At 46.5% G+C, this 14,697-nt stretch overlaps 1 protein-coding gene; it reads left to right on the top strand.

The window, feature by feature from the left end:
• The first annotated feature begins 3,713 nt into the window (after window positions 1-3,713).
• Window positions 3,714-5,545, top strand: GSTUM_00007273001 (uncharacterized protein). XM_002839300.2 has 5 exons: window positions 3,714-4,170; window positions 4,260-4,445; window positions 4,504-4,631; window positions 4,714-5,025; window positions 5,097-5,545. Exons 3-5 carry the CDS (start codon window positions 4,572-4,574, stop codon window positions 5,526-5,528), a joined length of 804 nt encoding a protein of 267 aa, XP_002839346.1. The 5' UTR covers window positions 3,714-4,170; window positions 4,260-4,445; window positions 4,504-4,571; the 3' UTR covers window positions 5,529-5,545.
• Window positions 5,546-14,697: the final 9,152 nt, after the last annotated feature.

Genomic DNA, 14,697 nt, shown 5'->3' with positions numbered 1-14,697 from the left:
CGTTGGTGGTGCTTGTGCTCCGTGTGAGTAATTTACGTGGATAAGTGCTGTCGACGGTAGGGCTGGCCGGAGATAGTGACTTTAACAATCTTCCGCTAGGGGTTGGAACATTGGCGTGGGGTTCTCTCCTTTAGAGTGTTCTATAATATTGTTAAGTTTGACGGGTTTTCCCTATGTTCCAGCGTTGGGTCGACACGAGCCCGCTATCGTCCACCTAGCTGGAGCCGGGCCCGCGATCCGTGGCTTGGAAAATAGGTGTTTGTCAAGTGATGTTCTGGGATCTTGATGAATATAGGTGTCAACATAAGGAAAGGATGGCACCGGTAATAGATACTTCTCACTCCCATATGGCATCTGGGTCCGTTGCTGGGTGAACCCAATGAATGGAGGACTCTGTCCACTTCTGAACGCTTTCCCCGCCCTCAAATGTTATTCTAGGCAGTCGGAATGGCCCACTGTAATTTTTGTCAACATGCTCTAAAGTTAGGGCCTCTAACACCAAGGTTCGGGTGCTGTCTATACTTTCTGTTGGGCTCTAACTTACGGGATTAGCTTTGGGCTCCGGGGGAATGTACTGGGTTTCCGGGGGATGAGCGAGAGTAGAGCAGGAGTCCTAGGATGAGAGGCGTGCAGCTCGGCCCCCACGAATAGTGGCTAAGTTGGGTTTAATATGATAAGTGAGAAGTCCATGTTTTTCACCCGCAACGCGGCGTCGGTGGTGGGAGAGCGAAATCGCCGTGTACTCGAGTAATAGGGTAGTTGTGTTCAACCAAAGACCGACCCCCCTCCCTATTCGGGTTTAGGGTGAAAGCTTGATTGCTCGTGTAACTTTTGGGCTGCTTCGTGGTTTCCGTGGTGTTAATAATACCAACTACACCACAAAACCGCATTAGGATGTTCCACGAGCACCCACCTGTTGTAGGGCATTGAAGGAGGCGAGTCACACCGGGTGCCGGGTTAACTGTAGGTATGATAACTTAATTCCCGGTAACTGGCGGAGGTTGCAGGACACTAGTCTACCGCCTGTCTCACTCCAAATTTTCCGAGATCTCCTTACAAGAGTTCCCATAATTTTCTGCCTCCACAACATTCCTCGCGTATCATAATTTCTTTCAAGATCTCCACATCACGGAATAATGGTACTGGATTCGAGCTGAACATTCATACTTTCCACAATTCTGGGTTTCGGGCCTGCACAGCATCTCTCCGCCAAGAAAAAAAAAAGCATTGCCAAGGCCTTCCACCCCATTTCATTCACGTGGTATTATTATGAGCCCCCCACCCATCCAACCCATTCTTTTCTTTCCCACGGTCCACAATATAGTAGATTTCCCTCTCCCACAGGTTCAATCCACGCCAAAACCATACATCTAAATACCCTCAGAGGCAACTTACATTCGCTAGATGGTGACCCAACACTTGGCCAACCTCTCCGTGGGAAAGTGCACAACCAGTGGCGTTGGGAGCCGCGACGAACCTCGACGCTTCCGGGACTTTGAATCGGGTCGCGGGGGAGGGGTGGGTAATAGTGGGTGTATCCGAAAAGAGTATCTGGAGGCACTACGCGAAGAAGCGGAGGCCAGGAAGGCTCTAGAAGCTGAGGATGCTAAAACCGACAACGACGAGGGCGAGGAGGGGGGAGGAAGGCAATGAATGGATTGGGGAATACACATCGACCCTGTCCCCAACGCGCCAATTCGAAAAATTGGAGATCCTATAGATTTACCTGCGGACTTTCAACGATCCCGCTGTTCTCGAGGCGGAGGATAAGCATAGGATTCTGTTCAACGACTCACCTCCAAATCCCCCGGTGGAATTGACGGCGGCCATAACGGCGGGGGGTAGTAATAACGGTTCCGCGTCGGTTGGTGGTAATGGTGGGGGTATAACGGAGGACTTGTCTGCCCGGTTGCTGACGCTGGAAAAGACAATACTTCCGATGCATGATTCGCTGCTGCGGGAACCCGGGCGGCACAGGGAGCCGCAGAGTATCGGGCAGGAAAAAGGGGGAGGGAGGAGGTGGAGTAAGAATGAGGCTCCCGCCCGGACCAGGGATGCGCCGATCGCCCGGGTTGAGTCGCAACTACCGCATACGGCGATCGTCGACGGACCCGGTGCTTCTACCGCTTTACCCACACCCACGGGTGGCGTGGAAATCACAGGGGCGGGGGAGAGAAGGGAGAGGACAAGCCTCGAAGACCTACTCTCCGATATTAACGCCTCCTGCAACGAATACCTCTCCGCCCGCCGGGAAGTGGTGGAAGTCCTCTCTGCCGTAAGCCAGACCCTCACTCAACTCGCCCCCATCACGACCCCACATTCCAAATCCGCACCCGCGGCCGCGGCTACAGCTAAGAAAACCCCACCCCAAACACCCCTCCCCCCGCCCCCGATCCTAAAAGTCCTAACAGCAGTGGAGTAACTTACCCCACTCATAAACTCGCAAAAAGCCCTCCCGCCAAAAGACATTGTTCCTCTCCGCCCTGGCGTCCGGGCAAAAATCCCTCCTCACCACGCTGGAGGAGAAGGTCGACGACAACGGCACCTTCACTATCGCCACTGCCGAGGCGCGGAGGGACAGCAGTGCCGGCGTGCAATTGGCGAAGCGCGTCGTGGACAAGGAGACGGTCAGGATGGAGATGTTCGGGAAGGAAGTTGCGGCATGCCTGTGCTCTGCCGGGGTGACTTTGGAGGGTGTGTTTGCCTTATAGGTCGAAGTTGAGGGGCTGGCGATTCAGAGGAAAGGGAAGAGGTGGAAAAGGAGGGGAGGCCAAGATCCCCGTTAGGGGGAAGGGGAAGGGGAATAGGAGGGCACCGGAAGAGGAGGCGGAGGTGGAGAAAGGTTTGGGGCATGATCGCTGGGAACGTGGGGGTTATCGGGGATGGGATTTGATGGGCCATTATCACACTCGCTTTTTGGATGTCTCAGTGGGAGTGAGTGACTGCTTGTGTTGCACTTTAGGGAGAATCTGATACGGGCGCTGGCGTTGTGGACTGCTAGAATTTTGCTACCGCATCGTAACTTTTATACCATAATATTTATTGTAGGCCCCTACCCAATGGAGTACTTTCAGTACTGAAGAATTATGAAGCGGTTTTATGCTAGCACTACACTCCTGTCTTGCCCGAGTATCGCCGTACTAACCTGTACATACCGTGGCTTATGCGCGTAGATTTTCGGACACTCGCTGCTGTGGTGTTTTCATCTACCCACCCGTGTGGGTTTTGTTGATTTTTTTAATACCTTAATATGGAGGGGGGGGACAATGTTCGTCCGTGCAGTTGTTAATGGGGGTATTTTGGAGAAGTGATACTTTCTCATAATACAGTATAAAAATTTTTTACTTTGAGATTATTGAATGTTAAATTTCCATCAATCGATCACCTACACTAGGTTATCCCATTATTTCCTTTTTTTCCCAATTATCACCGTGCTTCTCGCTGCAAGTGCTTGGTAGCTCGCCAAGAGCAAGAGCAAATATATAATGACATGACAACCATCTCGCTGCCATGGCATTGAAACGGAAAGGTTGATAAAAGTGATGGCAAACGACCGTTCCGTTTCCAATTTTCAGAACGGAAGGAAACGGTCATTTGTACGGGCGAACGGAACGGAACCATCATACCCGAACAGGCCCTAAGAAAACAAATTTGCCTAAAAGGGCCAGAAGGCCTCAATTCCGACATAGCCCTCATCTCAACGTCCCCGATCCGCATTCGGGCGTTCGTTCCCCTCCTCCTCCACTTCCTCCTCTGCCCCCAAATTGTCTCGATCAGTTCCCCCCCTTGGAACGGAGCGCCTCAAAAACGTCCTACCCAAACCTCCTCCACCTAAACCGCAGCAGGCGAACACATAGCGACAAACTCAACAAAGGACACGGCATCAGCCGCTGCTATTGCAGAGCCGTCTGCTCCCTCAGCCGAGACTAGCGTTTCGAAACCCTCAAGTGTCTTCACAGGGAGGGAAAGGCCGCATGCCTCCCCTCAACTCAGAGCAGATGATCTATGAGCAGAATACCAATCTCCAGGCATTTTCCAGGGAGATTATTGCGGTCGCCACACCAACCCCGCAAGAATTAGCCACCCAAAACCAGCATTTGAAAAAATGTAGAGCGATCTGCCGAAGAATCTGCCTAGAAGGGGAATTGGTTCCCTTTGGAAGTCTAGTTAGTAAGTGCTACGTCCTTCATTTTTCTCAGCTTGTCCTTGACTGTATATCTTGTAGCCAGTTTGGTTAATATCACATGATATATCTCTAGTTTGATCGCCTTGCTATCCTCCATTGTGTTAGTACCATAGCTGGGTTCGCAATAACTAAGTCTGATCTCGGTGCCGTTCTTGTGACTCCCCATCCCGAGGCCATTTTCAGCACCCCTGACAAGAGTGACGAGTCCAATTCTCTTCCACATAATCAGGTGAAAGAATTTCAGTCCAAGGGGTTCGAGGTTACGCTACTCTTAAAGACCAGTGTACCTATAATGAAGCCAGCACTGAAGGCTACAGATGAGAATTCATTTTACTTGATTTGCGACATTGGGTTTAATCACGACTTGGGAGTGCATAATACCAGGATGCTGCAAACATATAGTCGATGTGATCCAAGAATTAAGGAAATGGTTCTTTTTATAAAGGTATTTACGCTTTCACCTTAATTCCAATCGCAATCGCCTTGGCAGTTCAGAATTTTTTGAATTTGGCATTAACACATGCCAGTGGTGGGCCAAGAGAAGGCATATCAATAGCCCATGCCGTGGTACCCTTTCTTCTTACGGCTACGCTCTCATGATCATACATTTTCTGATCAATGCGGTTGACCCCCCCGTTTCGATCAATCTGCAGAATACTCCGATCCCCGAAGATGTGCCGCCTGACCAGATATTTGATAAGGTTGGCAAAGGACAGCATCGGATTTGGTATGCTAAACATGTCGAAATTCTTCCCAAGACCACGAACCAGATGCATGTCGGCCGGCTCTTACATAGCTTCTTCAAATATTATTCATATCGGTTCCAATGGGGAAGAGGGGTCATCTCTATCCGGACCCGAGGCGGCATACTTGGTAAGAAAGGTAAGGGTTGGGCTACGGCTGTGAATAGGCCGGGGAGGAGTGGGCATACTCAGATAAAAGATGGATACTTGCCATCGAGGACCCTTTCGAAATCAGCGGCAACGTGGGCAGAACGTGCAACTCCACCGGAGTAGACAGGATTCGAGCGGAGTTCAAAAGAGCCTTGAACATTATTAGGTTTCGCGATGGCGGGAAGTCAATGAGGGAGCTTTTATGCCAAGAGGGGCTGCCGGAGAAACCATGGGTGAGGAGGGAGGACGACGAGAGGATGGAGGGGAAATCTAATCTAGATCAAAGTGCTAACAAAGAAACGAACGAGACCGTTAAACACCAACTGAACGATGTCAGTGATGAGGGAGAGCTCTCTGCGAACACACTTGATGGAGTGACACCTCAAGTTTGGGAATCCGATCAGCGGGAGGCTGGGGGCTGCTACATAGAGAACTCAGCCCAAATATAGGTTAAACGTTGTTTTTGTTTTCTTTTCTCTTTCTTTGTCTGAGTGGCTCAAAACATCACGAGGTGCCATTTGCCCCAAGATCAGAAAAAAATATGAAAAGAATCCAGAATAAGCGGTTGAAACAAATATCAATAGAAAAGAGAAATAAAAGACACTTTTCGGAGTTGCACACTTCATCTGTCTAGTAATAGTCCTCACCACCCCCTCCATCCCCCCAATCATCCCCACTATCATCCTCCCCACCATTAAAGTACATCTCAGCATTATAGTCCCCCTCCTTATCATCGCCAAAATCATCCTCGGCTTCCTCCTCTCCCTCCGCTACCTCATCGTCATCATCGTCATCATCGTCACCAACACCCTCGCCCAGCAACCTTTGCAGGACCCCCTTCTTCCCCTTCCCACCAGCACCTCCATTCTCCTCATCCTCCTCATCCAACCCACCAATAACATCGAGCGCCGAAAAAATCAACCTCTTCACCTTCCCCTTCTCTTTACCTCTACCATCCTTCGCATCGCTATCACCATTTATTCCTAATGTGTCCTACAGCTCCTCGGGGAAGAACTCCTTAACGTACGGCCTAGAATCCAACTTGGGCACCCTGTGCTTCTGCAGCTAATATTTTGCCGAGTACTTGCTCGCGTCGTTGAACGGGTCCTCCATACCGTGCTTCTTGCCCAAGACCGTGTACGGCGAGCCATTATGGATTTTGTCGTGATACGTGTGGTGGCGCGCTACTATGCGGTGTTCCTCCGTACTCGGAGGGTTCGGAATGGGCGGTGGTTGTGGTTGTTTTGGTTCAGTCAGTTGGTCCGTGCTGTAGACGTAGGTATAGAGGGGGGAGATATGGGAAAGAGCTCGGTAGTGCTGTAGTCTGGTGGGTTATCCGGGTCGTGACCGAACGGACCGCCCGTGCCTCCTCCTCCTCCTACGCCAAATTTACCACCGCTGCGGAAACCGCCGCGCCCACCTCTGGACATCTCTCGTTATGTTCGGATGAGGAGGTTGGCCGGTTGAAAGAGGGATTTGGAAAGATAAATTGATTAAGCAGGATGGATTTCGAATTTCTTATGAGTCGTTGGGTTAGGATTATTTTCGGCGGGAATACAATCTTCCGACGGTGACAGTGTTAGTCAAATTAAGCCGTGGTCTATGCGTTTTCTTATGATTAAGTTTTCCTTTTTTCTTTTTTTCAATGTGTACGTGTGTGTGCTCGTGGTAGGTACGTGTACTCGTCGTGTCGTGACGTTTGTGAAATGGACCGGGCTTGCATGGTGGCGCACAGGGGTACATTTCAGGGAAGAGGGAATCTGAATAGGCCTAGGGGAATAATTAGTATAGATTACAGTATTACTAAAATAAAAGGAACAACAATAGGGGGTCGTAGAGTGTGTATTATGTCCAAACCTTAACGTGAATACCTACAACATCAGAGATTTTCAGTAAAATGTCAACGCCAAGAGGGAAAATGACTTCAATGGGAAAGAGGGGGCAGATTGTAGGGTATACAATGCTGGAAGGGGAACAAAAGATGAGTTTAAAGGAGATTTCAGCAAAGACGGGGGTGTTGCTCAGTACCTGCTCCAATATTATCCGAACAGCATGCGAGCATGCCAGCCAGAACCAAAGTCACCATCTATGTGCAGATGAGAATCTTGCACCATTGCTTAACTCTGTAAAAGGTGCAAACGAGTGCCTTACACAGGCACAGAAGCAACATTTGGTGGATGTGACTTTGCAGGATGCAGAGCACTGCCGAATGACCTTCACACAGTTAGCAGAGGAAGGTAGTTCTTTTTCTTTTGTTAAATAAATTTGAATATGTAACTAATTTGAAAATAAAAGCGCAACTTAATGTAAGCAGACAGACAATTTTGAAAGCACTGTGTGAAAATGAAATTTATCGACGAAAGCCAGTTCGCAAACCAACTCTTAAGCCAGAAGAAAAGGTTAGGAGACTTGCCTTTTGTCATCAACATCAGAATATCGATTGGAGAAATATGTTCTTTACTGATGAATCCTATTTTGAAACAGGAAATCTCCGGTCCCGTCGAGCTTGTAGAGTATTACGTCATGCTGGGGAAGCATATCTACCACAAAATATTGATCACAAGTTCATACAAGGGGCAACTGTGATGTTTTGGGGTGCAATCCTCCATGGAAAGGCTGGTATGTATGAGTATCAATTTTAATTTAATTTATATTGTTTAATAGTATTATTTTATTATTCCTAATATGTACATAATATATAATACTAATAAATTATTATTTACATTTAAGGTCGTGAACTTCCCTATCATTTATATACAACCCCGTACGAAACAACAAACCAGTGTACAGAAGCTATTCAAACTCTTCAACGAGAGTTTGAATCTGAGCAGGCAGCTAATGCAACTGCCAGCTCATTGGAATTACAACTCCCATTGCCAAACCTAGTTCTGAAGACAAGGAAGGTTGACAGGAAGGGGGGAATTGACTGGTATATTTACCATCAACAAATTCTGAACCTCCTTCTCTATCTATTTACGGGGCAGGCCATGGCTGAGTTTCCAGAACAAGGTATCATGAGAATGGAGAACAATGCTCCTGCACATGTCCACCATTATCATGATACTTCCCGAGAAAGGCTTGGGTTCTAGAAACTTATTTGACCTGCTAATTCTCCAGATTTAAATCCGATTTAGACTATTTGGATGGAGTTGAAGGACATTTTACAAGATCAGATAGGGCCAAGAATGACTGCCTGTCAGATTAGACATGTTCTTGAGGAAGTAAGTCACTTCCTTTGATATTTTATATTTTTATTTAATACTATTATGGGCTTGGAACTATTATCCTAAGGAACGTATCAATTACCTTATCAACTCTATGCCTGAATGGATCCAAGCATGTATATCAGATGATAGAGGAAATAATTTTAATTTCTAATTTCTAATTTTTAATATTTATTGTTTAATTTTTAATGTTTAATTTTTAATATTTAATGTTTAATATGTAACTGGTACGGGTACTCGGTTATTGGTTTTGTTTTATGTTTTGTTTTAAGTATCACTTTGATACATAAGGAGTTTTACCAAAGTGTATCAATTGATACCTTTGATGAGTTTCGTTCATGCTAGACATGAACAGATTTGTGTATTTAAAGACTGCCTGTTTCTACGATAGAAAAGGCAGACTTCAACAGACAGTATTTCAATATACTTGGTTGAACGGTTACTTCTTTGTTCCTCAGTACACCCTCGAAGCCTCCTTTAGTTCTCAGCTCTCGCCTCGTCTCTGGAAGAGCAGGCCACCTGCCAACTATCGTACTTAATCCCGATAACGTGATTAGCACCTTGCGAACACGTTACATTTTTTGAACCTCAGCAAGTGGTTAAGAACCTGTCACCGGATTTAGGCCTGATCAACCTATTGACATCCACCTCAGAACGCTAGCTGAGAGAAGCGGCAGAATTACGGCACATTCGGCTTCATCTCAAATCCAAGATAGAGTCTTTGACGACCATGAGTGGAAAGCAAATCCCACAGCAAGATCTTACAAGAAAGAAACAACCCCGATGCTCTGCTAAAGAGCTGGGCAATCCTGCAAACATGGAAGATACACAACCTCCAGGAGAATTCCTCCTACACCAGCAAAGAAGCCTTCCTTTGAACCTCCAATCGACCGCGAATCCAGTAGCAAAGGAGATATGGCTAATACAGGAAAAGGGCCTTCTGGAGGAGGAAAATCTCGGGTAAGGCCTGAAGAAGAAGAGGTACCCGCAGCATTTGAACCCCCTAGGTTTAAACTCCACCTCCCAGCGAAGTTCACAGGAGAAGGAAAAGACCTCAAACCTGAAGCTTTTGACAGATAGGCGACGGAACTCTCACATTTCCTACTCTTACAAGGAAAAGATGTGGAAGACCCTACAACCGGACTTATCATTGGATCATTTTACGAAGGGAAGGCAACCGATGCATACCACCAATGCTATAAGGAATACGGCGGGAATATAAGATTAAGAGGAACTACAGTTCTCGATTACCTGAAAGGACGATTCCAATCCTCTATGACCAACGACCTCCTATATAACAAATTCAACCAGCTCCAGCAAATTAACGGAACGCATGTTAAGCGAATTACCGATGTGGCTACGGACCTGATGATGTATAAGGACCGAATGGAGAGAGGAAGTATCTCTAAATACATCCTGAAGCGACGATTCTACGACACCATGCACCCTACCCTCCGGCGAGAAGTAGAACCACTCGAGGAAGACGGCGATGATATTGTAGTAATAATTGCAAGAGCAGAACGAAAGGACGCCATTCTCCATGAGACTAAGGCCTACAAAACACAAACATCCTCTAGTAGGAACAGCCAGCCATGGCACAAAGCCCCCAGCAACTCTGAAGACGATACCCCACGGGTTTTCAAGAAGAAAACAAAATCCTCCAAAGAATCGAGACGTCAGAAAGGAGAATGTTTTGAATGTGGAAAAATAGGACATATGGCAAGGAATTGCCCTACGAAGAAAGGGAAAGGAAAGGCAATTAAGTAAGAAGCATCAGCCAACAATGTTGAGAGTGATAGTGATGATATCTAACCCAGCGAATATGAGGAGATCCATATCGGATATATTGATGTGGAATGCAACAGTGTTCGACCTCCGGCTACATTCAAAGCACACACTGCTCTGGAAGGTACTATTCTGATCAATGGTAAAAAGGCGGGAGTCCTATTCGACACTGGTGCAATCGGAAGAGATATGTTCCGTAATGCCTTTGTCTCTGTCCATGGACTCCGAACTCGAGACCTTAACCAACCCATACCAGTCAATATGGCAGTAAAAGGATTACGATCCACAAGCCATAAAACCTATAGTGCGACTATTGGACTTGGTTCTGCAGTCCTACCCCCCAAGGAAATGATGGTTAAAAATTTAGCCAAATACGATGCCCTAATAGGTATGCCATTCCTGAACTGCCACAAAGCTATAATCAGGTGTGGGGAATCAACCATCGATTTCCCAGATCAGAAGGTCAGAGTCTCATGCAAGCAAACAAGCGGAGAGTACTGAGCTGCAGTCTGTGAAGCAACTGCCCAACAACTATTGGATGAATACTCTGATGTGTTCCCTGATCAAATACCCGAAGAACTACCGCCTATGAGGGAGTTGAACCACCACATTCGTCTCCGAGACCCCTCTAATCTCAAGAACCAACCCACCTACTCTATTCCTGACGCATACAAAAGCCCACTTTGTGATTGGATCAACCAACAACAAAGAAGAGGAGTCATCTACCGGGCAGAAGCTCCAGGTACCACTACTATGTTTGTTCAACCCAAAGCGGATGGCAAAAGAATTCGCCCCTTGGTTGACCTCAAGTTACGGAATGAAAACACGGTTATGGACAGCTCCGCTATCCCAAACCAAACCCAGATCCTAAATGCAGTTAGATGGGTTAGATTCCGAAGTAAGATTGACCTAAGTGATGCCTACTTCCAAACATGGTTAGATCCAGAAAGCGAATACTACAACAGTTTCAAAACACCCTTCGGAAGTTTTATTAGCCGAGTTATATTACAAGGTGATATGAATGCGCCCGCCACCTTTATGCGAATTATTGAAAACCTCCTGAGCGAATACCTCCACCATTTTGTTTGGGTCTACATTGATGATATTCTCATCTTCTCGAACACCAAAATAGAACACATCTACTAGGTGGGTTTGGTTTGTACCAAACTTAGGGAAGCTTAATTCTACGCTAGCAGAAACAAATCAATCCTGTTTGCCGATAAACTCGATATCGTAGGACATGTTATAGATGATGAAGGAATACATACAGCCCCTGGAAAAATAGCCTGTTTAACGGAATGGACGACATCCCAGAATCAAAAAGAACTCATGCGATTCCTATGTCTAGTCAACTATATTTCCCAGTTTCTCCTACACTACGCCATTGTGACGGCGCCGCTTAGAGACCTTACCGGCAATGCAGAATTTGTCTGGACCCACACTCATGACCAAGCCTTTACCAACATCAAGGAGTTGATTAAAAACGCCAACGTTATTCAACCTATCGACTATAGTAAACCAGAACCGATATGGTTAATTACTGATGCATCGGATGTTGGACTTGGAGCATGGGTTGGGCAACGGGCCTCCCATGAAATGGCAAGACCGACGGCATTACACAGCAGGAAGTTCACTAACTCACAGATGAACTATGGAACAACAGACAAGGAAGCCCTTGCTGTGATTGATGCTCTTGCCGCTTTCAACCACATCCTGATGGGCAATACCTTCACTATTGTTACCGACCACCAACCTCTCACTAATCTTAAAACAGAAAGGATACCTGGAAGGAGAAGAACAAGATGGATAGGTGAAATCAGCAAATACGATGCAAAAATCATCTATACCCCTGGAAGAATGAACTATTTAGCTGATGCTCTCTCCTGCCTATATGAGAATCAAGACCTCGCAGATCCTCCTCTTGTTCATGACCACACAAGACAAAGCGAGGACAGCCCTGACGACACCTCCTATGAACAAGAATCATCGATGGCTACTGCCAGCTCTGCCGCTCCCTCCAATCCTTTCTCTTACACCATGTACAGCACTGCCAGAACAGAACGAGGAAAGGACATTGAAGAAGAATGGAAAGACAATTGCACGCTCCGCAGTACACCTCTTCACGAACTTGAACAAAGCAGACTCCACTGGTCCCACTGTTATCACGACACCTGCCCCTTTCACCAGACTGAGATTAAGTTCGGCAACAGATACTAGCGACCACACTATATGCCTGCTGAAGATTCCAAAAAAACCAGCTTCGACACTGCAGAAGGAGCAGAAGAGATGATTGATGAAGATGAATCATCCCAATCTCCTCAAACCTTTAACCCTGTTCCAACACGATACCAGGGTCTTGAAGAACTGGAACAAGCAGCAGCCTATATGGATGCGATATCCTATTTACACACTCCACAGTCAGCCCCGCCATCCTCTCCTCCCATTACTGACTCATGGCCACTATATGGTGGAACCTTATGAGTTTACAACAATGAAACCATTGTCTCGGTCATACCCCCTACTCTTCCAGAACATCGTCGACAACTCTATGAAACCTTTGAGGAAGAAGCAGCTCCGATCGAACCAACAAGAGGATCCCTCATTGAGGATGAACGAGATGTTAGATCAACCACAGAAGAATTAACATCATCGTTTCGAAGCCAAATGATAGCAGGATATTACCATGATCCGATCTACTTCAAAGCTATGGATAGCTCAAGGGAGGGAGATCTCACCCCCTACAACATATTCAACGGAATGGTCTATACCAGTACCCGTTATGGTAAACATTGCCTATACATCCTAAAAGGCCATATGTTCAATGGAATGACAATCAGGGAATATGTCATCACCGAGATTCACAACAAAGGACACCACAGTGCGGACCGCAACCTCCAATATGCCTCAGAATATGTCTACTGGCCTGAAATGGGAAAGAACTTCCACGACTTCGTCAAACAATGTGAACTATGCCAGGCAAATGAGTAGCGAATACAACTACCTGAAGGGAAAGCGCAGACCCTCCAAATACTATGTGAAATTTTCGAATCCAATTCTATCGATTTTGCAGGACCATTCAACAAATCTGCCGGATATGACACAATCCTGGTAGCTGTGGATCGATTTTCTGGATATACAAGGCTCATACCAATGAAGGTTACCGATTCCTCCAAAGACACCTGGAACAACCTCCAACGATACCTATTCACACCCCATAGGTATCCCTTATCTATTATCAGTGATGCGGATCCCCGTTTCACCGCCAGATTCTGGAAGCAAACTTTGACGTCCCTCGGAATCAACCACATTATGGCTGCCCCTGGACATCATGAGACTAATGGCCAAGCAGAAAGAAAGATTCGCGAAGTCAAGACCAGAATCAGGAACATGATCAATGAACGGCAAACCAACTGGGAACCAGCCCTTATTGAACTCGCTGCATATATCAATGCCAGATTTTCAGATACCTTGAGAATGTCACCATACAAGGCAGTCTTTGGCAGTCAATACCCCCTCCTACCTACAACACTATTTAAGAACTCCTTAGGCCCTGCCTCCGACGATCATCTAAACAGCCATCAAGCAATTCGGAATGATGCCTTTCAGGCTGTTAAAGCTGCCCGATTCCGAAGCACCACTACTGCTCAGAAGCGACGACGCAAACATGTCACTATCCTACCAGGTGATATGCTCATGGTTCATGGACACATGTTCATAACCAATGTCGGACGCAGCAAAAAACTACAACCCCGATGGCGAGGACCCTTCAAAGTCATATCCTTAGACGAGCATACAGAGAACTACACTGTCCAGATGGATGGACGTATATACTGTCGCAATACTGCAGTATTCCACGTCTCTGATGTCAAATGATTCCACCCAAATGACGACTCCAAGTTCCCTGGAAGAACCCACTCTCGACCCACATCTATCATCATTGAGAAAAAAGATGAATTGGAAGTTGAAGAAATCCGAGACCACCGTCTTTGGTATGGAAATGATCAGTTTCTAGTCAAATGGAAAGAATATCCAACGAGTGAAAACAGCTGGGAACCACTAGAAGGACTCGAGCATGCTATGGATATGGTGAACGAATGGTGGAAAGACAACATGCCAAATGAATCCCTTCCCCTAACAATCAATTATATCACCATGTGCTGGACACCCACGATGCCAGAAACTGAGCCATGGCATGCAGAACTCGAGGTTAGGGATGGATTTTGGGCACCATACTTTGAATCGGAATTCGAAAGTAGTGATGATGAAAATCGAGCTATGGAACAGGCTCTCGACAACCTTATCTAGTCACCAATTACCATCCGAATACCATAACAATGTCAAACTATGTGGAACTCAATGTGAGGCTGCGACAACAGATTGTTGGACTGTTGTTGAACCGCGATGTTATCCAACTTGAAGACTACTTCAAAATCCTCTGGATAGAATACTGTCCTGATTTCGGCCATGCTTGGGTTGATGTACAGCGCGAATCTGGTATTTGCGACTGCTATGATTTGCATTTCTTTAAGTCTAAGTGTTTCCTTAGAGTTTCCTCTTGTCCCTGGTGTGACACTTACGATGAAGAGTTTTTAGCGGAAACTGAAGCTTT

Source organism: Tuber melanosporum, assembly GCF_000151645.1.
Source record: "Tuber melanosporum whole genome shotgun sequence assembly, scaffold_34, strain Mel28".
NCBI classification, from domain to species: domain Eukaryota; kingdom Fungi; phylum Ascomycota; class Pezizomycetes; order Pezizales; family Tuberaceae; genus Tuber; species Tuber melanosporum.
This window is presented reverse-complemented; position numbering and strand designations above follow the sequence as displayed.